We start from the raw sequence: 25,301 nt of genomic DNA, 5'->3' as shown, positions 1-25,301 counted from the left end.
TTTTTATTATTATGAGAATCAGTGAGGAAATAAGGTTAATTGAATGGTAATTGGCTTTATTGATACCTTCTCAGAAATGTAGTAATTCTGTGTGTAGGATACTTGTTATGAGAACTTTTCCAAAGTTTGTTTGTACTTCTGTTAAGCTTATTTTTTACTTTTAGAATTGCTCTGAATATAATGTAATTTAAAATTATATTTGCAAAAGTGATTTTTGGAGTGAATACAAATTTCATTTATAAATTTGTGATAAATTGCAGTCTCCTTTTAATTTAGGAAGTTGAAAAGTATAGAGCTGAGTATAATAAGCTTCGTTATGAACATACATTTCTCAAATCAGAATTTGAACACCAGAAAGAAGAATTTGCACGTATTTTAGGTGAAGAAAAAATAAAATATGAATCAGAGGTGAGTGATTGATTATACTAATTTAGTTGTTATTCTAGTCAATAAAATTTTATGATTATATGTTTTTTGTAAATCTCAAGTTAGAGTTGATTGCATAATTAGTTTTATTGATTAATGGTGAACTATTGTGATTTTCATCTGCTATATAGGCAGCATTTTTCTTGTGAATGTTCTTTTGTGGCTGTTAGATTTTTCTATTCATTTCCTCCTTTATTTTGTTGCAGTCAGTGGCAATAGTCTCTTTTCTCCCATAGCCATAGAGGAAGACTTCTTTTGTCTCTATGATTTCTTATTCAGCACTGTCCCCCTCTCCTTGGAACCATACCCACATCTAGGAGAGCTCTGGCTGTCAGCCCATTCATCTTGTTTCCATTTATGCAAACAAGGTATACCTTAGAGTATGCCCGTCACCTTCAGGAAGCGTACTTTGTTCTTTGACACCTGCAACTGCAAAATCCCCCATCTGCTGCCTATAGCATGCACTCCTGCTTTATCTCTAGTGCCTTGGCAGTTTCTCTGCTCATTTTGTGGTTTGTCTCCTAATATTCTCCAAAATAGGGTTTGTGTTTCTCATTCTTTATGTTGCTTTTAGATGATTTTTCAGGATGGAAAGAGAGAAATGCCAATTTTATCCTGCACTATTCAAATAAGAAATCTAATGCTAGGAGAATTTGTAAAAAATAGTTTGTCATTTATAGTTATATGAAATGTACTGTGTATAAACACATCTGCATCGTATATTTATTGTGTTGCCTTTATTCAGAATCAAGAGTTAGAATATACTCACTTTCCTTTACCAATAACTTATTGGATCAAACTGATTTATATTTATCAGTGAACAAACTGTTCCATGATTGTTTGAAATGTAAGAAGCTGTATGAACTTTAGATCATTTGAGTTCATTAATAATACAGTATCAGAAAACTATAAATATTTATAATAGTCTTTTGCATTAAAAAAATTCTTTATAGCTTTAAATCCTTTATTCATATATGATCTCACTTCTAATAGTGTCTCCATTTTAAATTAGGAAACTGAAGCACAAGATAAGTAACTTCCTCAAAGTCTCAGAGTCAGCATCCAAGTTAACAATAGACTCAGGTACCCCAACACGGAGTCTAGAGGTATAAGTTTGAAAATTCCCATGATTTGAAGTTGTCATGATATTTAGAAGCCATCCGACAGCTATAATTTCATCAGGAGATCAGTCGATCTATACTATGTGTGATGATGAAAGGATTTGAATCTGTAATTATGATAGACTTAAAAGAACTGCATATAAAAATTTCTTGTGGAAAAAAAAAGAATAATAAAGATTCCCAGCCTAAAATATAGATTTAGTATATTGAAGAGTAAATACTGAGGTTAAGAATAGTGCTTTATTTTTCACTTTTTTACTTTACTTTTAAAATCTAATGATGTTTATCTGGTAATGATTATTTGTATTCTTCAGTTTATTTTATTTTTTAAAGAATGAAACTTGTATCTGAAATCTGACAACTAATCTATTTTTTACCCGTGAAAGATCAAATAATAGTCATTAAAAAATTTAAGGGGTTAATTTTCATATTTGGAATATCTTACGACATTCTTAGAAATCTTAAGGTAAACAGCTAGCTGAGAAGCCATAATTAGGAGAGGCTAGAAAAGTAAAACATTCTGATAAGACCAAACTTCTTTTCTTTCTACTTCCCAATTGATTATGCAGGAGCAATGTTAATTAGTGGATAATCGGGTATTCACTTTTATTTAATCACTTATCTTTGTACTCCAGTTTCTATACATAATAACAATAAAATCTAGTGAGATGATTGTGGATCATGAAATAGCAGTAAAACTTCAAAGCAAAGCCTACTCTTGCCATTCTCCAATCTTACAATTTAAAATGGTATAAAATATGTTAATTTGATGTACTAAAATAATTGAATTTTCTTCCATGAGTGACTCAAAGTGTATGTACTGTTCATTTTTACTTCTATAGATAAAAGAAGTAACTGAATATTCTTTAGTGTGTTGGTTCTTAGGGAAATACTTTAGGAAGATTTTGTTAGTGTTTTCCTGGGAAACACTCCAGGAATTCATGTCTCCCTCATGATATTCTGAATTATAAAGAATATATGAAAGACGATATCTTATGAAAAAGATAATGTCATGATTTCTCAATGCATTTGGTTTTAAGTACATACTAAGTCTAGCACTTTATACAGAGTACATACTAAGTCTAGCACTTTACACAAATTCTGAAGTTGCCTATATAAAAGAAGCAGGAGTAGCTATATTAAGATAGAGCAAAGAAAAATACCAGAGGTAGACATTATATGACAAAAAAGTCCATTCACCAAGAAGTCATATGAAGACTATTTGTGTATGAACCAAATAACTACAAAATATGTGAAGTAAAAACTGATAGAACTAAAAGGAGAAATAGACAAATTCACAATTACTATTGGAGATGTCAGACTCCTGTCTCAACAATTGATAGAACAATTAGTAAATCAGAAAGGATGGTAGACCTCAACACCATCAACCAACTGAATCAACTCAACATTAATAGAGCACCCAACAAGAGTACCTAAATACATTCTTTTCAAGTGGCCACTGAACATGTACCAAGATAGACCAATATCCTGGGCTATAAAAATAAATCTCTACAAATTTACAAAAATTAAAGTTACATACAGTGAGGTCTCCAACAACTCTAGAATCGAACTGGAAACCAGTAAGAAAGGTGGCAAGGAAATCTTCAAGTGAAATGACACACTTCGACTAATTCATGAGTCAAAGAGGAAATTTCAATGAAAAACATAACAATGAAAAACAATTTCAAAAACAATACATTGACTTGAATGAAAATGAAAATGCAGCAAATTAAAATATTTGGGACACAGCTAAAGCAGTGCTGGAGAGGAAATTTATAGCACTAAATTCATTCATTAGAAAAGTGTCAAATCAATAATCTAAGTCTCTACCTTAAGAACATAGAAAGGATCAAAATAAACCCAAGGAAAATAGAGGGAAGGAAATAAAGAGTAGAAACCAATGAAATTGAAAACAAGAACAGTAGAGAAAAATCAGTGAAGCAAAGTGCTGATTCTTTGAGAAGACAAATAAAATGACAAACTTCTAGCTAAACTGACAAAAAAGAAAGAAGACACAAATTACCTATATCAGGAATGAAACAATATCACTACAGACTTTACAGACATCAAAAGTGTTGTAATCTTTTTATGATATACAGAGATGAAGAACTCTACCCAAATAAATTTGACAAATAGATGAAACAGGCACATATACTGTAGGTTGGCCCATATGAAATAGATAATTTGAATAGCCATATAACAAGGAAACTAAATTCATAATTTAAAAATTCCCCAAAAGAATGATTTCACTGGAGAATTCTACCAAGTGATTTAAAAAAAAAAAAGGAAAAACAATTCTACACAATTTCTTCCAGAAAATAGAAGAGGAGGGATGGTAGCAGTGGGGGAAACTGGGTAAAGGGTACACAGGATCTTTATTATTCCTTACAACTGAATGTGAACCTAACATTATCTAAAAATAAAAGTTTTAATTAAAAGTAACCAGAGAAAAAATGATAAGAATAACAACAGACTTCTTTTGGGAACTAATACAATCCCAAAGACAGAGTAGTATCTTTGAAATTCTGAAAGAAAAAAAAAATTTAGGCCCTTTGATTACAGAGCCTGTAATCATACTATACTCTTAACTGTTTCTCTATGCTGCATCATAAAGATAATAAAAACAAAGACAGATGGAGCAATTAGATATACTGCCTTTTCCTTTCGGGTGCCCTGGGGAATTGAGTGGTGCTACCATTTGTTGTAAAGAAGATCAACAATTATTCCTAGCTCCTAATATGTTTCTGTTCCATTTCCTTCAACAATTTTTTAAAAGTAAAATTGGTTAATACAACATCTTTCCTGTCAAGTAAGTTTATATTTTCCAAGAGCAGAGTAAACATGGAAGTAACAGTAATAAGGCAGATTTGGATAAATGTCATAAAAGAGAAATTCAAACAAAGCCTTTGGAAATTTAGAAAAAGAATTGAGAGCACAACAAATTGAGGATATCGAGAAAGATGACATTGAATCTGAGAGTGTAGGAAAAAAGAAAAGGTGGGGATACGTCTAAGAACTGTGCCCAAATGACTGGGACAAGAGTGGTATCATAGCAATGATTGAATATAAGCTTCTTGATAGCAGAGGTTTTGTGATTATTTGCTTGTCTACTTGGTTCTCCAATATATCCTTACTACCTAGAACAGTGCTGGGTACATAGTAAGTATTCAATAAATATTTGTTGCATGACAATAAATGACCAGAGAGGCTAGAAGCCATTGGTCACCAATTTTGGTAGGAATGATCTGATAGTGAACTCTAGTTGAGGAGTTGTAAATATGAGACCTAATCTTGACTTTGCCATTAACTAGCTTGGTCCATAGTTTCAGCAGTCACTTCAGCTATCACAGATGCCCCTCAGAACTGTTAGTGTTAGAGAAAGTAATAATATTGGAAACATGCTGGTCAAGAACTTAACTGTCTGACCCCATAGAGAAAAATCAGAGAAACAAGACTATAAGAGAAATTACTGTTACTAAATGCAGTTTTATTTGTAGCACACTCAGCATTCAGTAAAGTACTCACTAAAGGCACCATTGTCTGAACCTTAGATATATATATACATTGACTCCTGCCTGACCTAGTTGAGCTGCTACACCTCTGATATTTGAGTTACCTCATGCAAAAGGTATCTTAAAGATATTCCAGCCCAAGCTCTTCATTTTAACTGAGGCCAAAGTGAAAAAATGACTTGCATAAAGTCACATAGTTTAAGGAAAGAGAAAATGGAGGAAAAATGGCAGTTAGGGACCAAACCCCAGGGGTAATGTTTATATATAAAGGGTGGGAGGAAAAATAACGTGACACTAATTATTTAGGCTTTTGAGGGCGTGGCTCTAAATTCTACAGCTGCCTTCTAAGAAAATATTTTCTGGAAAAAAAAATTTTTGCCTGCTGGTTAGCTCTACTTATATTTCCCATTGATATCTTTAATTCAGCACGTCCAAAACCAAATTGCAGTCACTGCATGTTAAAACTGAAAAGGATCTTAGAGGGCCTCCACTCTAACCTTTCATTTTACAGGTGAAGAAAACAGATTCTGCCCTGGGGTGGAGGTCTCACACTTTTATTGCAACGTGAGCAATCAGTTGTCTCTTGGGTCACTTCCGCCTAGGTTACAGAGCATTTCTTTAAGTCCTTTTGGTTTAGAATGAGCCTTCTAAGCTCGTCCTGGCATCGTTGGTGTTTAGAGCAGTGGTTTCTACCTTTTTAAAAAACAGCTGAATCCTTTCTAGAAAGAAAGTTGAATCATCTGAAGAAACCTCACAAATGAAAGAATGAAAAGAGGAGGTGCCCTGGTTAAAATGAAGATTTCGTGATGGTGATAGAGGACGGATAGTTTGGGAGATCAGGAAAGGGAAAGTGAGTTTTTTGCCCCCTCATTCCTGGAGATGAGGGGCCTCTGAAGTGTCTCAGAGATTAGGAGGCAGTTTGAAAACCAGTGATTGGAAGACCCGTGAAATCTGGAAGTGATGGTTGTCATGAATGAGAAGATCATTGGTACTTTTGTTCTGCGAGTTCCCCACTGACTTTTTCAAATGCCTTAGAGTAATGATTTTCATTTCTTTCTTGAATCTGAGAATTAGGAAATAGGACATCATCACAACTAGGACTTTAATAAATTCTCAGCTGTTATTTAAAAACTCTTTCATCACTCAGATTTGTAGTTATTTTTATGGACAAGCAGCTTTTTTTGTGAATTAAGTTCCTTCAGAATAGATCATTTTATTAGTATAGACATAGCCTAAGAATTACTGTCACATGAGGAACAGCTTAGCGGTAATCAGCATATTGATCATGCATAAACCCCCATAAAGTTCTGATGAATTTTAAAATACTTGACACATTTTTAATAATTATTTTTACAGTAGTATAATTTTGAATTTTATTTGACAACTCATGAAGCCTTGTGCTAGACACCATGGGGAGGTAGAGGAAAAATAAGACAAAGTACTTGCCCTTACATTTGAGTACAGAATCTTACATTTTACGTTTTTTCCTTGGTAATTCATTTCACCACCTGAGCTTTCTTACATTGTGCAACTTTTAATTTACTGGCTTGTAAGCATGTTCATTACTAAAAATTTAATAATTTAATGTTGTATGCTTTCTTTCAAATTATTATTAGATTGTAAGACTGGAGGAAGATAAAGAAGAACTCCATAAGCAGCTGCTTAGTGTGGATCCCACAAGAGACAGCAAACGAACGGAGCAGCTTCTTCGAGAAAAAGTCCAGTTGTGTCAGAAATTAAAAGGTTTAGAGGCTGAAGTAGCAGAATTAAGGGCTGAAAAAGAGAATTCTGGTGCTCAGGTAGAAAATGTTCAGAGAATTCAGGTGCGGCAGTTGGCTGAGATGCAGGCTACCCTTAGATCCCTGGAGGTGAGTTTTTAATTGCTTCCCGGTAGAGTATGGCACACTTTTTTTTAAAGTGCAGTTGACAAGCCTTTGATTTTTAGAGCCTAAATGTATGCTCACCAATCTAATGCTGACGCATTTGTGGAATCCCAAGAGTATATATTCTTTTTGTAAAGAGAAAAGCTATTGATTCATAAGCAATAGCTATGCTGCCACACATACAAAGGGATTATTTCTTCTTTGGGAGTCAGGTCACCTATCTGAAATAATTTAACTGTCACAGTGCCACAGAGTAGAATATGCAGAATGCAAAAAAAAAAAAAAAAAAAATTGTTTTAGTTTCTGAAGACTATAGTTACATCTCAAAAGAGAAAGAACAGTTTCTTCCTAGATAGTTATTTCCTTATAGTGGGATTCGGGATCTCAAAATCATATCTTACGACAGCTTCTTGCTAAAGTTATAAAATTCATCTTGGCTACTATTACATACAAGGCTTCACTGAATTATTTCCCTGAGTTCATTAGAGAAAGATAAGAGTTGACAGAGTTAGGCTGGTACTCCTGGAGGTACTCTTCAGTCAAAATTCTTGGTTTCATTTTTGGAGAGGAAAAACTTTTCCTCCATCCTCTTAAGTTCTGTGGTTGGGGGGTTGTGAATTAAACTGACAACAGACTTTAGTAAGAGAAAAGACAGCTTTTCATTCATATATGTACATGGGAATTCACAGAGAAAATGTGACACAAAGAGGCAGTTAGAATTTGGGCTTATATACCATCTTAATAGAGAAAGGAGAAGGGGTGAAAGGGCACTTACAGGAAAACAAATGACTTAGAAAGATAAATGAGCCTTTAGGAAAGTAGATGGAAGATATGACAGTTTTGTGACAATGTATATGTAGATGATCTCTTATCCTGATACTAACTTCTTGTCTCCCGCATTAGGAGTTAGTCTTCCCTAGTTATGAAACCACTGGGGAGGGAATTTATAACAGTTAAATTCTTTTCTGAGTGTCTGCTTTTAGGTAGATAAGAGGAGGTGAGGAGAACCCTTCCCCCCTTTTTTAATGTCTTTGAATTCTCAAAAGTTTTCAGCTCAAAATAAATTATGACACAGTGGCAAGGCATTCTGACCCCTTATACCATCTTTTCAGACATGCTTACCCCTCCTAGTTGTCAGTATCTAACTCGTAGCAAATATACTAGTTTTATTGTTTTGATTTATTTTGAGCAGTCCAAAGATTTTTTTTTTTTTTCCATTCATATAGTTGTGAAATGATTTGAGGTGGAGGGAAATTAGCGGACACCTAGTTTGTAATCAAAATCCAATATCAAATCCAAAGTAGTAATTTTTTTTCCCAGCCAGCAAACTTGTACAGGGAGTACATGGATGATTTAAAGAGAAGTCATCTTTTTATTTCTGGACGAAGCTTTTGATAGTATTTACTGGTCCAGAACTAAAGTTGTCACTATCATTGGACCTTAAGACATGAGGCAATTGAGAATGAGACTTTATGTTTCCATCCTGCCATCCTTAACGTATTTTATAGTGACAGAATAAGTAGTTGGTTTCAGTTGAATATATTATATGGTCCCAGTGTGAAACTTTTCATTGAGATCATTTAGAGTGATTATTTTCAGGACAAGTTAAATGATGACAGAAGAGGTTCATTGTCACGTTTTCAGAAGAGCCTGTATTTAATTTTTTATCATTTGTGAGATGAAATGAAAATAAGTACACGACAGCAAGCATTACTTTCTTCTTCGACTTTTTTTGGCTATCATTGTGCCCAGAAAATAGCATTTTATATTTGAGGAAAACAGTTTTTTTCTGAATTATTTGAATACACTCCTTATATTTAAGATATATAGGAAGTGAGATGTTACAAAACCGAAGCTTCTCTTTTAAATGCCAGACTTTTAAAAAAATTTATTATTATTTATGCCTACAGCACCTGGTCTTCCTAGGTGGTCTCCCATCCAAGTACTAACCAGGCCCAACACTGCTTGGCTTCCGAGATCAGACATCAGGCTTGTTCAGGGTGGCATGGCTATAGACTATGGACCGTGGCTCCACTGCTGTGCAAACCCAGGACCTTCTGCATGTAAAGCAGACATGCCAACCGCTACACTGTGGAACCACGTCCCAAACATTTTTTATTTTAATTATTTTGATTAGAAATATTTTTTAAAAGCATTGTTTTCCATAAGTAAAGAGTACTGCGAGTATTACCAACCAGAAAATTTTGACAACTTATAGTCTTCATTAAGAATCTTTATTATGTAATGAGGTCAAGAGCTATTGACCTCTGCCCATACTTCTAAAGCCTCCAAATTAGTTCAGTATTTTGAATTCATTCATTCATTCATTTAATCTCCATTGATTTTAGATTTTCAGTTCTTTTTAACTATTATAAATGAGTCCTTCCTACTTCTAATATGCTTTTTCATATCTGCTATGGATTTGAAACCCCCAAAATGTGTGTTTGAATTATGTCAGCAGTAAGAGTAAATATATATCAAATGAGTGCACTCATAAGAGAACTATATGAGTTTTATTTCATTGGGGGCTCTTGATATGTTGTTTGTTCAGATAGCTTTGTTGCATTTTTCCTGGAGCAAACATCTTTCATTTGAATCTATAAAATACCTAGAGAAAGTCTTTTTCTTTAGTACATGTTAATATTGCTGAGATTTTGAATAATTTTGGGTAGTATGATTATAATAAATTTTAAATAGTGCTTACAATATTTTTATAGAATTATGAACAAATTTTAAAATATTTTGTTTTAATAAAAGGCTGAAAAACAGTCAGCTAAACTACAGGCTGAACGCTTGGAAAAAGAGCTGCAATCAAGCAATGAACAAAATACTGTTTTAATCAGTAAATTGCATAAAGCTGAACGGGAAATAAATACATTGACCAGTAAAGTAAGTCATCTTATGTTCTACTTTACTCTTTATAATGCTTCATACTGTATAAATGACAAAAAAATTTTGCATTTAGTTTAGTTCTCTATATTGAAATATTTTTTATTCTTTTATTCTACTTTCCAGATACAGAATGTGAGCAATTTTTATCACATTCACCATGATCAATCTAGTCCAACTCATTTTCTCTCTAGCCTCAATTTTTACAATAGCCTCCAAACTGGTCTCTTTACTCTTTACCCATTTAGAGCTCGGTGTGATCTGGCCCCTGCAGTCTTTCCACAGCCATCACAGTCCATTTTTCTTCCTGTTCACTTTGCTCCAGTCTTACTGGCCTTCTTACTCTTTGAGGAAGCTTACTTCTACCTTAGGGCCTTTGAACTTGTTCACTTGGCATTATCTTCCCTCACATATTTACTTCTCTTGCTTCCTCATCTTTTTCAGATGTGGCCTTATCAGAGAGGCCTTCCCTGTCTTCTCTTTGTAAAATACCATCTTCCCACTTCCTCTGTCCTACCCTCTATCTTCCTTATTTGCTTTTTCTCCATAGCTCTTAATACCATCTAATATATTTGTATTTATTTTTGTCTCTCCTTTTCTTTCCCATCCCTTTTCCCTCAACCAAATATAATTTCCAAGAGCTCAGAGACATTGCTATTACTGCTGTATTACTCCTGGAACAGTTCTGGCACACAGTAGGCACTCAATAAATGTTAAATGAGTAAATATTAACAGCATGATCTGCATTTGTTATTTTAAAAAGAATATAATGGTTTGAACATCTTTAATATACAGAGTTGTCTCAGGGACTTATAGGTTCCCCCCCTCAAATGCAATAGATGTTAGGAATCTAGTAACCAGAAATAGATTAGCAGTGGTAAAGTATTTTATAGAATACTCTAGTGAATAAGAATATCAGCTCTGGAGTCAGACATACTGGAATCAAATTTCATTTCTTTTCCTTACTAGCTATGTGACCTTGGACAATTTATGTTCTCTCTGAAAACTAATGTTTTCCTTTATAAAACAACACTAATACTTACCTTATAGAGTATGACAAAAATTAAACGAAATATTATACATAAAGCACTTAGCATAAAGTTTAATATATAATTATCCAAGTATTAGCTGTTATTATATTAGCCAGTAGTAATAGTAGTAGCAGCACCAGCAGCAGTGCTGGTACTAGTAGTACTAGTAGTACTTGGGCATCTCTAAGAACTTAGAAATAAGACTGGTTACTAAGTCAGTGAAATACATATTTTCTATCAGAGCAGAGTTATATAAAATCACTTTAAAAAACAAAATGGCTTCCAGACCAGAAGGAATTTACTGTAGCCTGGTAGATATGTATGAACTTATCTAAAGGGATATTATATTCATCATAAATTCCTTGGCCAAGGAATTACTTGAAAAGACTCAGGCAGTGTTTATGATAAAGAGTTTTAGTCAGAATGTAAATATTCTAGTCCCCTTGAAAAGATTATTCTTAACTGTGGAACAATGTGGATCATTCTTACACTAATCTGGCCATGAAACAATTGATCTCATTCCATTTGTTCGATTTGAATGATCAAGAGCACTCTACTGTAAGAGACGTCTCTCAGGAAGTAGCCAAGCTATTTTCTGACTATTATTTGACTTCCATGTAATTTTGTCTATAGAGAGAGAATACACTGGTTCTTCAGACTTAGAGCATTTTAGTTTCCATTATATTTTTTTCTCGTAATCTATAAACTGACCTTCTAATTTTATAGATTACTTTTTGTAAACATTATTAATGTGGATCTAACCTTGAGAGTCTTCTTTAAGTGTGGTAACAAAATTGGATTTCTGTGCCTGAAAGGCCAACACCATAATACTAGATGTATTAGATTAGATGCCGCCCTTGGGAGATAATCTACCCAATTTTTTTTATGACAAACACATATGCTTTTACATTTGCAGATTATATGTCTAGTGACATTTCACATTTTTGTTTGAATATCTATACTTTACAGTTTACAAAGTGGTTTTATAGCCAATGTCTCATTTAATTCATTAGACACGGCTGACAGTAGAAAAGAAAGAATAAGTGAAAATTAAACAATGAGATTTTTAATTGTTAAAAATTTGTAAATCAAGAGTAGTCTTCTAACGAGCTTATAGGTTGAAATTTAGATATATTTAAAAATTAAAAACTTGTTTTGGAGGAGGTAATGAAGTACAATGAAAAAGTTCGTGGGCTTTGAATCATGGCTCATTCAACTCACTCACCACCTATGTGACTTCTGACTTGCGTAACTTTTAAATGGAAATAATACCTATCTCTTAAAAAGGATTTTCGTAAGATTAAAGTTGGTATTGAACATAATAAATAGTCGCTGGTGATGAAAATGATAACGGTATACTCTTGTGATATTCTTAAATGAGAAGATGATGTGACATAAAGAATACATAACTTTGAGCCAATGGACTAATTTCATTCTTCACTGTATCAGTAACTGTGTATATGACTTTAGGGTAGTTACTTGATATCATTGGGATCCAAGTTCCTCATAGACGAAATGAGACATTGTTCTAGCTGATTTCTAAGAATCCTTCCAGCCTACTAAGATTGTGTAAATCCTACTAGAAAATAAATAAATTGATTGCTTCCTGATTAAATAAATTATATATTCAATAAATACATACTGAGTGCCTACAATGATAGAGTACACAAAGAAGTAGATGCAAAATACAAAGAAGTAAATTCAGGACATGAGTTCTCTCATACTTTTCTTTCCAATTCTGGTATAGGTTATTTTCAATTTTGTGGGGAAAAAAATGGGTATTCAGTATTTTCAAAACACTGTCCTGAACCTGAGTAGCCAAACTGAACTGCTGGAATAACCTGAACCATAGATGGAGCAACAGGACATTGGATAAGATGACTTTTTGCTGTGTCTTCTAACTCTCGGGGACCAACAAATACTTTTCTTGCAGCATATTTTACTTCAGCTCCCTGGCTTACTTGTGTTCTGACCCTAATTTTTCTTTTTCTGCACGTAACCTTCTCTGTTGCTCTTTTTAGAGTTAGCACTTAGATGATTTTCCTACTCTGCTGAAGAAAGAAGAGCATGTTAACATAGTATTATTTCTCTGCTTATTTATTAATATACATTGCTAAGAGCTGCCTGTCTTTTTAAAGACACACTTGCATTATTTTGCATATAAATGGCATATTAAAAATCACCCTTCAACTTTAGACAAACCAAGTTTTCATTTAAAACATTCCAAGTAAAAAGATTTCATTGGAAGGATGAATTTTAAAATAATATTGCAAACATGATTGTCACAATTTTCTTTGCAACTTGAAATTTTCATCAGCATTTTGCAATTCTAGCAAATGGTTGTTTGCAATGCAAAGGAACACCTGGGGTGTATTCAAATTTGTAAATGTTTGTTAGCTTTTTAGATGGAGTTATGTTAGTGCGATTATATGTCATGAATTAAAAAGTATTAACTAAAGATGGCCTGAGAATGATGACTTTAAAGGTATTTCACATTTAATGAGATAAGTTCGTTACCTCATGATGTGTTTCATCTTTAGAACTCCAATAAAATATACAGCTTTAAGGAAGTTATTAGCTAAGTTAATAAAGTCATACCATCTCAGACTTTTGAAAAAAATCAGAATTTAAGTACTATCTCTTTGGAATTTGCATCAAGAGCTTCTAGAGTAATACATTTTTTCAAGTATATTTCTTGCTTACATATTGTTTTCTTGCATTTCTCTCTGTAATTTTACAGATTCTTGAACACTGTAAAATGCCACTATTGCCTTTTTTTTTTTTTAATATAAATTTTGTTAGTAGTAGTAATAATCTCTGGGTATTTGCTTCTGCTGTGTTAAAAGCATGAAGTGAATTTACAGTGTAGGGGCCAGGATCTACATAAAAACAAATTATGGTTGGGCTGGGGACGGGGGCAACCCAGGGAATCTTGGCCCATGGAGTTTCAGAAGACTGTGAACCTCTTGAAATTATATGCAACATTTTAACATTGGCATTTCGTATAGGAAAAGATTCCTAGTTTACCTAGGATTTTTGAGGCCTATTCACAAAGAAGGTTAAGAACCAGGAATATAGAGGCAGAAAGAAAGTATTGTGACTATTTGGGATTTGGTTCAGATTACTGATAGAAAGTGCTGTTATTTGCATATCTAAACAATAAGATTTATATGATTTTTTTCGTTTTCAAAGAATAATTTCTTTACATATATTTTTAGGAAGTTAATTATCAATATTAGTGCATTCATTATTTTAGGATTATACAAATGTGACACTAAAGAAAAACTTAAATTTACCTAGCTCTATAGATGGGTAAATTTGAATGCAGAGAGGACAAGTACCTTGCTTGAGCATGTACTTACTAGTTTAAAAGCAAAAGTAGACCTGAAGACAAACTTCACTTGTTTGACTTCCTGTTCAATGTTCTTTCAGTTTTAATAAGTTGTAATTTAGTTTTCTCATTTCAGTAAACCTCAGGATGGAATGAATTAAGAAATAAGATTTTATTTCATAGTTCTTATTGAAATGAGTCAAGATCCTACAAAATAAGATGGCTCTAATTTTTCACTTTATATTTAAAGCAGCAACAGTGTGGTTTGTTAACGAGCTACTATGTCATTCAGCCTTTTATAGTTAGTATATAATAGCAGGTTATAATTACATTTGTCACAGATTTTGGATTTTCATTGTAGTTGTATTTCTTCAAAAATTTAAAGCACTTATAGTTTAAATTGTCTGTCCATGAAATTATAATGTAGTACAACCCAAGCTACAGAAAGTTTAAGTTTAAATATTTCTTAGCTGCTTTCATGTAGTTCAACATTGTGACTATGAAACTTCCTTTCATAGAGAAGAACTTTAAAAAGATTTAAAAATCCAAAACTGATGTAAGCACAAGGTATTCATTCTATGTATTGTCATTTAAAAATCTACGAGTTAATTTAGAGGTTATATTTTAATGTGATTAGCAGTTAAGAGGCAGTATAGTACTTGCTTTACTGTTTGTTTCCTTGCAGTAGAGATTTTGTACTAAACCATTTCTTACAGTGTTTTCAAGACCTTTCAGAGATGGAGTCTCTTTCAGAAAGACACTTCTGTTTCTCATCTTTGTCCTCTATGGCTCTTGGACCTCTTCCTGATTTGTTTTTAATTCCCAACTCTAGTTTTTATAGATTACTACACTCAAGTAAATCATCCTTTACCTTCCTGTTCCCATAATCTCACATTTTACATGTTTGGCTTGTATGTATTTGTGGTTTTCTACTCTGATTTCATAGTTTTATGCATTAGTATAATATGTTAGAATGCAGGTTAATATAATTTTTATATCTGTATTGCTTAAATCCTCATTATAGTACTGTACCTAATTTTAGAAGCACCTTACTGAAGGGAAGGGATATGGAAAATATTAATAGTAGTGCAGATTATTGGAGAGAAAAATCTTGCTTATTTGCTGCTTTATCCCCAGCTCTTAAACAGTGCCTAGTACATAGTAGGTGTTCAATAAATATTTATCAAATGAGTGAACAAATACTGTTGATAAACTAGAATTATTTAACTTTCAAAGGAATGGCTCAGAGAAGACTAAAAATGGTGTGTGATGGGCTAATTATATAGAAATCATTGACAATTATTTACATTTACTCAGGGCTTTAAAATGATCAGGTTTTGACAATAAAGGTTTAATTTAGATTTATACAATTTATATTTGTTCCTCCCACTACCACTATGTGCACGTGCACACACATGTACACATATACACGTGTTATTTAGTCACCAAATTCAGGTGATCCTTTTTTCTTGCCCCCTTTTTTGATCCTTTGCCTCTTAGTTTCTTTACCTTCAGATTCTTAATCCAGCACATTTGCCTTCCTCTGCTCTACATATAAGTAACTCTTTGCTTGTTTTTCATGCAGTGTGATGTTATAACTATGCAACATTTTCTATGCTGTTCCTTTTTCTATGCTATTCCTTCTTGTCACCAACGCTTTTTATTATTATTATAAAAGGAAGGACTCTTATTAAGAAAAGACTGTTTTCTTGGTGCCAAGCACTGTTCCTGGCACTGAAACACCTTCCTTCCCTCCCAGAAGGATCGTACTCGGTACTATGCTACCACAGCATTTTCTCATTTCTACTGATGTGTTTGGGTAAAGAGTTAATGGCAAAAAAAAAAAAACAAAAAACAACCAATAGTAATTTCAATTTCTAATTATCAACAGGTAAAAGAACTTAAACACTCAAACAAACTAGAAATAACAGACATCAAACTGGAGGCAGCAAGAGCTAAGAGTGAGCTAGAAAGAGAAAGAAATAAGATTCAAAGTGAACTGGATGGTAATATATACTTTCCCATGCTTTTTACTTTTATTTTCACATATAAACTAAAATTATTAAAATAGATCAAACTAAATTTTTATTTCCAGATTTTCAGCTTTAATGGAATTTTAATCTTAGAGCACATATGGATTGTTTTTGTTTATATGTTAAATAGTCATCTTTGATCTAACTTTTTAAAGTCAGTATTATGTTTATATCATAGTTATTTGATTAATACATAAATTAAGTGAAACTTTACAAATGGGATTCCATACTTCCTGGGTTTATAATTTTATATTTAGATCATGTGATTATTAGTCTCAGGCCATCTTAAGTCTAAAGAATATAAGGAAGATAGGTGGGTTCCAGGTTCCATTTTTAAAATAGACCCTAGGCTAGTTATTGAGCCTAGTTCAGCCTAGGCTTATTTTTAAGTTCCAGTTTAGTTTTAGAATGTCTTTTTCATCAAGATTCTTTAGAAATTATATTATTCCTGACTTAAGTACTTAAATAAGCTGCCTTTGGTCTGTAACTGTCCTTGAATTGGTCTTTAGATAAAATGGCCTCTGTAGTTTCAGACAGAGCTTATGATGAATGATTGTTTTCCTTATTAATTTCTACTTGATGTTGACTCATGGATTTATAGAGTTATTAGGGAGTACATTTTCTTAGGAACATAAAGAGTTTGGGAATCCAGTTCTGCGTTCTTCTTTAACTTTGAGTTAGATATGAATTTTAGTTCTTATATCTATAAAATGCTTGCCATCTCATTACAAGAAAGATTTGTGAATTCATTGGACAAACTTGAAAGTTTCCAATTTATATTTCTACTAGACATCTAACAGTTCTGCAAGAATGATGGATTTTGAAGGGTTCTGTGATGTTATTCACTTTGCTTCCAGCCATTTTTATGGTGATGGTGTCTCTGGGGCTTAGATTACAGAACCCTTTTAGAGGTGAAGTAAGTATTTAAATTGCTTTAGATATCATCTGGTTGATGTCCCTGGCTCTCAAATGAATAAATGTACATAACTTTTTATTAATATTTTTGTGAGTTTTAGTCTCTTTCATTCTTATGAAGTTTATCAATGTAATGATTCTTGAGAGAATATATATCCAGAGACTGACTTTCTACACTTCTCATTGTATTACCATCTTATGAATGCTTGCTGTTAAGTGCGATTTTTCATCTTAATAGAATTAAATATGGTACATTTTTTTCAAAAAATACTAGGATTGCAGTCAGACAATGAAATTCTCAAATCAGCTGTTGAACACCATAAAGTGCTCTTAGTAGAAAAGGATCGTGAATTAATACGTAAAGTACAAGCTGCCAAGGAAGAAGGTTATCAAAAACTTGTGGCATTGCAAGATGAAAAGTAAGTACATAATTACCTTATTTTGTGTTAAATCTCCTTGCAAATGAAAACATTTTGCTGTCATATTATCCTTATTGAGTTTTTGTAACATAATCATCATCTGTTGTTTTAGGCTAGAACTTGAGAACAGATTAGCGGATTTAGAGAAAATGAAAGTGGAATATGGTGTCTGGAGACAATCTGAAAAGGATCAGTGTGAAGAGAAATTGCGGGCTTCACAGATGGCAGAAGAGTCGGCCAGAAGGGAACTTCAGAGTATTAGGTTATTTTAAACTTTCATTTTGAAATAATTTCAGAGCTAACAAAACATTGTAAAAGTAGTACAAAGAATTCCCATATAATCTTCACCCAGAGTTCCAAATACTAAGATCTTATATAACCATATTACAATAATCAAAGCTAACAAAGTTCACATTAATATAATTAGGAAATCAAATATTACTGTTAACAGGTCTGTAGACTTTATTCAGATTTTACCTGTTGTGCCATTGATGTCCTTTTTTTGATCCAAGATCCAGTCCAGAATCACACATTGCCTTTATTTAATCTCCATTAATCTTGAACATATTAATATTTTTGAAGAATGCTGGCCAGTTATTTTTTAGATTATCCCTCAGTTTGAGTTTGTCTTACATTCTGTTAATTAATACATTTAATTAAATTCAAGTTATACGTTTTTAGCAAAAATAACCCCAAAGCCAAGGCCATGTGTCTTCAGTCCTCAGTGCATCATATCAGGAGGCATATGATTTGTCCTCTCGCTGGTGATGCTAACTTTGATCACTTGGTTAAACTGGTGTCTGCCAGATTTTTTCCACTATGAAATGACTGTTTTTTTCCTCTTTGAAATATATATTTATGGAGAGATACTTTGAGATAATGTAAATATTCTCATCATACATTCCTTTACTAATTTTAGCATCCATTGATAATTCTTGCCTGAAACAATTATTACTTTAGAATTTGCCAAATGTTTTTTATTTCCATCATTCTTTCTACATTTATTAGTTGGAATTCTCTTGAAAAGTTTTCCCTGCTCTCTAAATATTATATTTATATCAGTTTGGATGCATGGGTTCTTATTCTGTGGGTTATTATCTTTTGTTATAATTTATTTTGTTGCTCACATATTCTCAGATTTGGCCATTGGAAGCTCTTTCAAGTTGATTTCTATGTCCTTTTGATATGACTCCATTGTGTTTTGATTTCTTGTATTACAAAATGTTCTGGGCTAATCTTATACTTTCCCTGCTCCAGGGCCAGAGTCAGCCATTTTTCTAAAGTGCTCTGCTTCCTTTACAGTATATTGGAAAATGGTACTCAGAAACCAAAATCTCAGCTCTAGGTATATTTATTTGACATTACAGTGTCATTGCTTCTAGGCCTGCTCAGTGAACTGAGCTAGGAAATATATTTAGGTATACACTGATAGACATTTTTATCTCTTTATTTTTCTATATGTATATATTAATAATCGTTAGTTCATACTGATATTTCTAGTTCAACACCATGATATCATTCTAGCCTTTTTTCATATTTATAACTCTTCTTTAGCAATGAAAAATGTGGTTCTTGTTATCTATAATATATTTACTTATTTTCCCAGTCCTAGAATACATGTAATTTTGGAATTACTAATTTGTAACTGAAAAACAAGCCTATTAATTAGTCTGTAATATTTGTGTATAGTTCTTTTTTATTTTATTTTTTTGTCTTTAGCCTGTGAATATGTTGTCAAAATCTACTTTCCAAAGTTTCTTAGGTCTTTTCTCTCCAAACCTCCCTTCACTCTTCACTGGGGTTACATTATTCATTTATAAAACATTTGTTTCTTTCTATTCCATTTTGGTTCATTTATTTCTATCTTATTCCATTTTGGGTCCCCACTTCATCCTTATTATTTATTTATTAACACAACTGCGTGAAACATCAACATGGTTCTAAAAGACAGAACTATACAAAAGGTATGTCTAACCAATGGATTGTATACTTGAAACTAATATAAAAAGTACCAATCTCCACATCCATTTTACCCTTTTCCTATTCTTCACCCTACCTGCCCCACCATTAATCTCATTAGCTTCTCATTTGTTCCTCCTGTTTATTTCCTCCATATACACACAAATGACAGAAGCATGTATAAATTTTTCCCCTTATCAGTATATCCTGGAAATCGTTCCATGTTAGTTCATAGAGATGTTCCTTCTCCTTTTTTATAGCTATATAACACCCCATTGTATATGTGTACATTTATTCAACCAGTCTCCTAGGTTTGAACATTTAGTTTGTTTCCGATATTTTGTGATTACAAACAGTGCCACAGTCAGTAATCTTAATCTTGTACATGTATGTATTTTCATATCGTTGGAGGTGTATCTTCAGGGTAAATTTCTAAAGTGAATAGGTGGGTCAAAAGGTAAATACAAATGTAGCTCTGTTAGATATTCCAGTTCCTATCCAAGAGAGTCGTACCACTTTGTATCTCAGTGTAGTTTAATTTGTATTTCTCATTATGAATGAGATTGAACAGTTTTTCAAATCTGTAAGAGCCATTTTTATATATATATTTTTGGCAGTTGTCTGTTCATGTCTTCCCTTATTTTCTATGGCTTTCTTTGGTCTTTTTACCTTGCTTTTTAAGGATTCTTTATATATTAGGGATATTAGACCTTTATCTTTGACATATGTTGCAAGTATTTTTCTTAGTCTGTCATTTGTCTTTTGACTTTGTTTATGGTATTTTTTGTCATACAAATGTTTTATTATGTAATCAAATTTATTAATTTCTTATTGACTGGATTTTAAATCAGTTATTTATTTTTATGTTTTTCTGGCTTTATTGAAGTATAGTAATTAGTTGCTCGTATTTACATTGTACAATTTAATGAATTTTTTCAATTATAGTTGGCATACAATAATACATTTAGTTTTAGTTGTACAGCATAGTGATTAGAGATCTATATATAACTCACAAAGTGATCACCCCACTAAATCTAATACTCCTCATCCCCCTTACATATTTATTACATTGTTAACTATTTCCTTATGCTACACTTTATATCTCTATGTCTACTTAATAACTATCCATTTGTACTTCTTAATTCTTTTGCACTTTTTCGCCTTCTCCCCGAACCTTCCTCCCATCTAGTAGCCCTCAAAATATTCTCCATATCTATGAGTTTATTTCCATTTTTGTTGTTTATTTCGTTCTTTAGATTTCATGTGTACAGGAAATCATCTGGTATTTGTTTTTCTCTATCTGACTTATGTTAGCGCAATACCCTCTAGGCCCATCAAGGCAATACCTTTTTCCATCCTCTTCTCTTTAGTCTGTGTGTGTCTTTTAATCTGAAGTGAGTCTCTCATAGGCAGCAAATGTAGGGGTCTTGTTTTCTTTTCCTTTCAGCCATTCTGTCTTTTAATTGGAGCACTTAATTCTTTTCCATTTGAGGTACTTGTTGATAGGAATGTAGTTATTACCATTCTTTATTCATGTTTTTGATACATATTTTTTCTTCTTAAAGAAATCCTTCCAACAGTTCTTGTAATACTGGCTTGGTGTTGTAAATTCCTTTAGCTTATTTTTTATCTGGGAAGCTCTTTATCTGTCCTTCGACTCTAAATAATAGCTTTGCTAGATAAAGTATTCTTGGTTGTAGATCCTGGGTTTTCATCACGTTGAATATTTTGTGCCAAGCCCTTCTCTCTTGCATAGTTTCTTTTGAGAAATCAGCTGCCAGTCTTATGGGTGCTCCCTTGTAGGTAACTAACTGCTTTTTTCTTGCTGCTTTTAAGATTCTCTCTTTGTGTTTAACCTTTGACATTTTAATTGTGATGTGTCTTGGTGCAGGCTCCTTTGGGTTTCTGGTTTTTGGGAATCTCTGAACTTCCTGGGATTGTATGTCCATTTCCTTCACCACACTGGGGAAGTTTTCCATCATTATTTCCTCAAATATATATTCAACTTCTTGTTCTCCCTCTTCACGTACCCCTATAACACGAATGTTGTGACATTTAATTTTGTCTCATAGGTTTCTTAAATTATTATTATATTCTTGGTTACTTTTTTCTTGCCATTCGGTTTGGGTGTCCTTGGCTTCCTGGGGACATCCTCTATATCTGTGGTTTGATCTTCTTCATCCACTCTATTGATTCCCTCTAATACACTCTTCATCTCAGATAATGTGTTCTTCATTTCTGACTGATTCCCTTTTATAATTTCCATTTCCATTTTTGTTTTTTTATCTCTTTGTTAAAGTTTTCACTGGATTCATCTGCACTTCCTCTAAGTTCATTGAGCATCTTTATAACCAGTGTTTTGAACTCTGCATCTTTTAGATCGTTTGACTCCATTATTTCTGTCTTCCCATTTTGGCTGCCTTTTTCTGTCTGTTTCTATGTACTAAGCAAAGCTCCTAAGTCTTATTAGTGTGGCTTTGTGTATTAGGTGTCCAGTAGCACCTGAGAGGGGTTCAGCTGCAGGCCAAGTTTAGCCCCAGCCCGTGCCTGAAGAGGCCATGCCAGAAACCACAGTCAGCTGCCATCAGTGTGAGTCTTGGAGTTGGCTCAACAGTTGCATGTGGCTTGGGTGGAGCTGCAAGTTGGGGGAGGCAGAGTTCCAGGGAAGCCTCTGGGCAGAGCGACCTCTGTTATCCAGTTTGATGACATCTCAGCTATGGCAGCTCTGAGTCTGCACACTGGGAAGGTGGGGGACTCAACAGAGGGAAAATGAATACCACCGGCACTTCCGCCTCTGGCCCTCGCTCAGACAACTCAGTGTCCTCCTGTAAGTTCCTGGTGCCCCCATCTCTCCCCCACCCCACCCCGTGCAGTTGTCGCAGCACTGGTGCTCAGAGCTAGCAGGTCCATCAGTGCAAAAGTCTGCTCGTGGACACGGCACCTTTAAGAGACGTCTGTAGCTGCTAGTTGCCGATGTTATGGCCTCTGTTCTACTAAGCCGCTAGGGACCAGGTAGCCTCGTGTCTTCGCTCCCTCCTCCCTTCCATTATTTAACTCTTCCTAGTTGTAGTGCTTCTGTTCATCTAGATCCCAAGTGACTTTGCTTGCTGTTTGCTCTGTGTTTCTGTCACAACTTTGATTTGGTCGCAAAAAAGATGAACAAAGCCTCTATCTATGCCATTTTTTCCCCTTCTCTTTAAATCATAGTCTCTAGCTGCACTGAGGTTAAAGAGGAGTTCACTTTTTTGCACTTGTATCCTTTCATAGTTTGCATTTATGAACATTCAGATACAAGTTTTTGAACAGTTTTTATATCTTTGTTAAATATCTAGTCATATGGAAGTGTGTGTTTAATTTTATAACATATACAATACTCTTTTCCAAAGTGGTTGTACTGTTTTTCATTCCCTCTACCAATATTATTGGAGTTCCATTTGTTTCACATATCCTTACTGACACTTATTATTATCAGTCTTCTTACCTTAGCAAGTCTAGCAGATGTGTAGTAATATGTCATTGTGGTCTTAATTTGATTTTCCCTGATGGCTAGTGATGTTTAGCATCTTTTAATATGCTTATAGAAGACTTCATTTTTGTGACGTGTCTGTTTAAATATTTTGTTCATTTTTAAAATTGGGAAGTTATCTTGTTGAGTTGTAACAGTTCTTTATGTGTTCTGCATACAAGCTCTTTGTCAGATACGTGTTTTACAGATATTTTCCCCAGTCTATGGCTTGCTTTCTTATTTATTTAAATTGTGTCTATTGAAAGCAATTTTTATTTTGATGAAATTCATTTTGTCAGATTTTTTATTTTCTAGAAAATTGGCGCGTTTTATGTTCTTTCAAAGAATTTTTTGCCTAATCCTGTGTTATAAAGATTTATGTTGTTTTCTTCTAAAAGATTAATATATTTTTTTTGTATTTAGGTTTACGGTCCAATTGATGCCACTTTTTGTATAGTATGAGGTGATGGTAGACATTCCTTTTTTATTTCCATATAGGTATCAAGTTGTTCCACTACCATTTTTTGAAAGCTATGTTTTCTCTCATTGAATTATTTCAATAACTTTGTTGAAATCAGTTGACCATATAAGTGTGTGTCTGTTTCTGCACTCAATTCTGTTCCATTGATCTGTATGTCTTTCTTGACACCAATATCAAATTGTTTTGACTACTGTAGCTTTATAGTAAGTTTGATTAAGGCAATACAAGTCCTCTACTGTTTTTGTTTTTGTTTTTTTGGTCAAGATTGTTTTGGCTCTTCTAGGTCCTTTAACTTTCCACATAAATTTTAAAATAAATTTGTCGCCTTTTTAAAAATGCTTGTTAAGATGTTGATTGGGATTGTGTTGAGTCTTTAGTTCAGTTTGAGGAGAGTTGTTATCTAAACAGTATTGGAGCCTATCCAGTTTATGATTATGGCATATCTATTTAGGCCATCTTTAATATCTTTCATCAAAGTTTTATAATTCTCATTGTGTATGTCTTGCTTATCTTGTGTTACATTTTATTCCTAAGCATTTTATGTGATTATAAATGGAGTTACTTAAATTTTTTTTACTTTCTAATTGTTCATTACTAGCGTATAGACATGCAGTTAGTTGACTTTCATGTACTGACCTTGAATTTTATGACCTCACTAAAGTGGATTTTCTGTTAGCTGCTTTATGGATTCTTTAGAGTTTTCTAAGATGATGACATATATACCTTGTGCTTTCTTTAGTTTACTTCATTCATTTGTTTGTTCTTTTTCAAATTGGAAATTTAATTCAACTAATATTCTTTCATTTTTATTGGTGAAAGTGTTTAGTGCTTTTTTTAAAAATCACTGCTTTAAATGTATCTATGAATGATGTTTTAGTTATTTTTTAAAAGTTCTTTCATTTGTATTTTCCTTTTCACTGAAGAGTTGTTTAATAGGAGATGTCTTAATAGAAGATGTAGTTGTTTAATAGAAAGTAAAATTAATAGTGCTAGGGCTGCCATAACAAAATACCACACAGACAGGGTGGTTTAAACAACAGAAATTTATTTTCTTATAGTTCTTGAGGCTAGAAGTCTGAGATCTTAAGTTGTTGGCAGATCGCTTTCTCCTGAGGCCTAGCTCCTTGGCTGGCGAAGGGTTACCTTCTTCCGTGGCGTTTTCTCTCCGCACATGTATCCCTGGTACCCCTCCTTTTTATAAGGACACCAGTCATATTGGATTAGTACCTACCCATACAACTTCATTTAACCACAGTTATCTCTTTAAAGCCCTATCTCCAAATACAGTCACATTCTGAAGTACTTGATGGGTTAGGACTTCAGTGTATGAATTTTGGGAGACACAATTCAGTCCATAACAGAAAGTTTTTGAAATTCCAGGTAGGAGGGTTTTCGTTGTTGTTGTTAATTTCTAGTTTTATTGCATTGTGATCAGAGGGTATTGTTTCTGTTTCTTAAGGAACACAGTAATGTTTCCTTTGTGACATACTGTATCAAGGGCAGGACTAATAAAGCAAGTGAGGCCCCAGGGAGCCCTAAAATGAACTTCTTAAATTTTGTACCCTGGGCATCTCATTTGCTTCACCCCAGTCTTGTACTCAGTCCTTCATCTCAGTTCTGTAATATGTGATCATCAGTTTTTGTGAGTGTTACATAAAGACTTGAAAAGAAAGTGCAAAATTATAAAACTATAAAGTTTGATGTATAAATCCATGAGATCTACCTTATTAACTATGATGTTTTGGTCTTCTATGTACTTATTTCCTTGTCCACTTGATTTTCATCTACAAAGAGTG

At 33.3% G+C, this 25,301-nt stretch overlaps 1 protein-coding gene and 1 pseudogene across 1 annotated transcript in view; one reads left to right on the top strand and one right to left on the bottom strand.

Moving 5' to 3' along the window:
• Positions 1 to 25,301, top strand: part of CEP83 (centrosomal protein 83) — a 95,119-nt gene that overhangs the window by 37,556 nt on the left and 32,262 nt on the right. The window contains 6 exon segments of the mRNA XM_006923834.3: positions 277 to 408; positions 6,676 to 6,927; positions 9,700 to 9,831; positions 16,085 to 16,199; positions 17,416 to 17,560; positions 17,673 to 17,822. Coding sequence (XP_006923896.1) covers positions 277 to 408; positions 6,676 to 6,927; positions 9,700 to 9,831; positions 16,085 to 16,199; positions 17,416 to 17,560; positions 17,673 to 17,822 — 926 coding nt within the window.
• Positions 8,844 to 8,959, bottom strand: LOC112472422 (annotated as a pseudogene).

Source organism: Pteropus alecto, unplaced genomic scaffold, assembly GCF_000325575.1.
Source record: "Pteropus alecto unplaced genomic scaffold, ASM32557v1 scaffold76, whole genome shotgun sequence".
Lineage (NCBI taxonomy): Eukaryota > Metazoa > Chordata > Mammalia > Chiroptera > Pteropodidae > Pteropus > Pteropus alecto.
The sequence above is the reverse complement of the archived record's forward strand: the minus strand, read 5'-3'. Positions and strand labels throughout refer to the sequence as shown.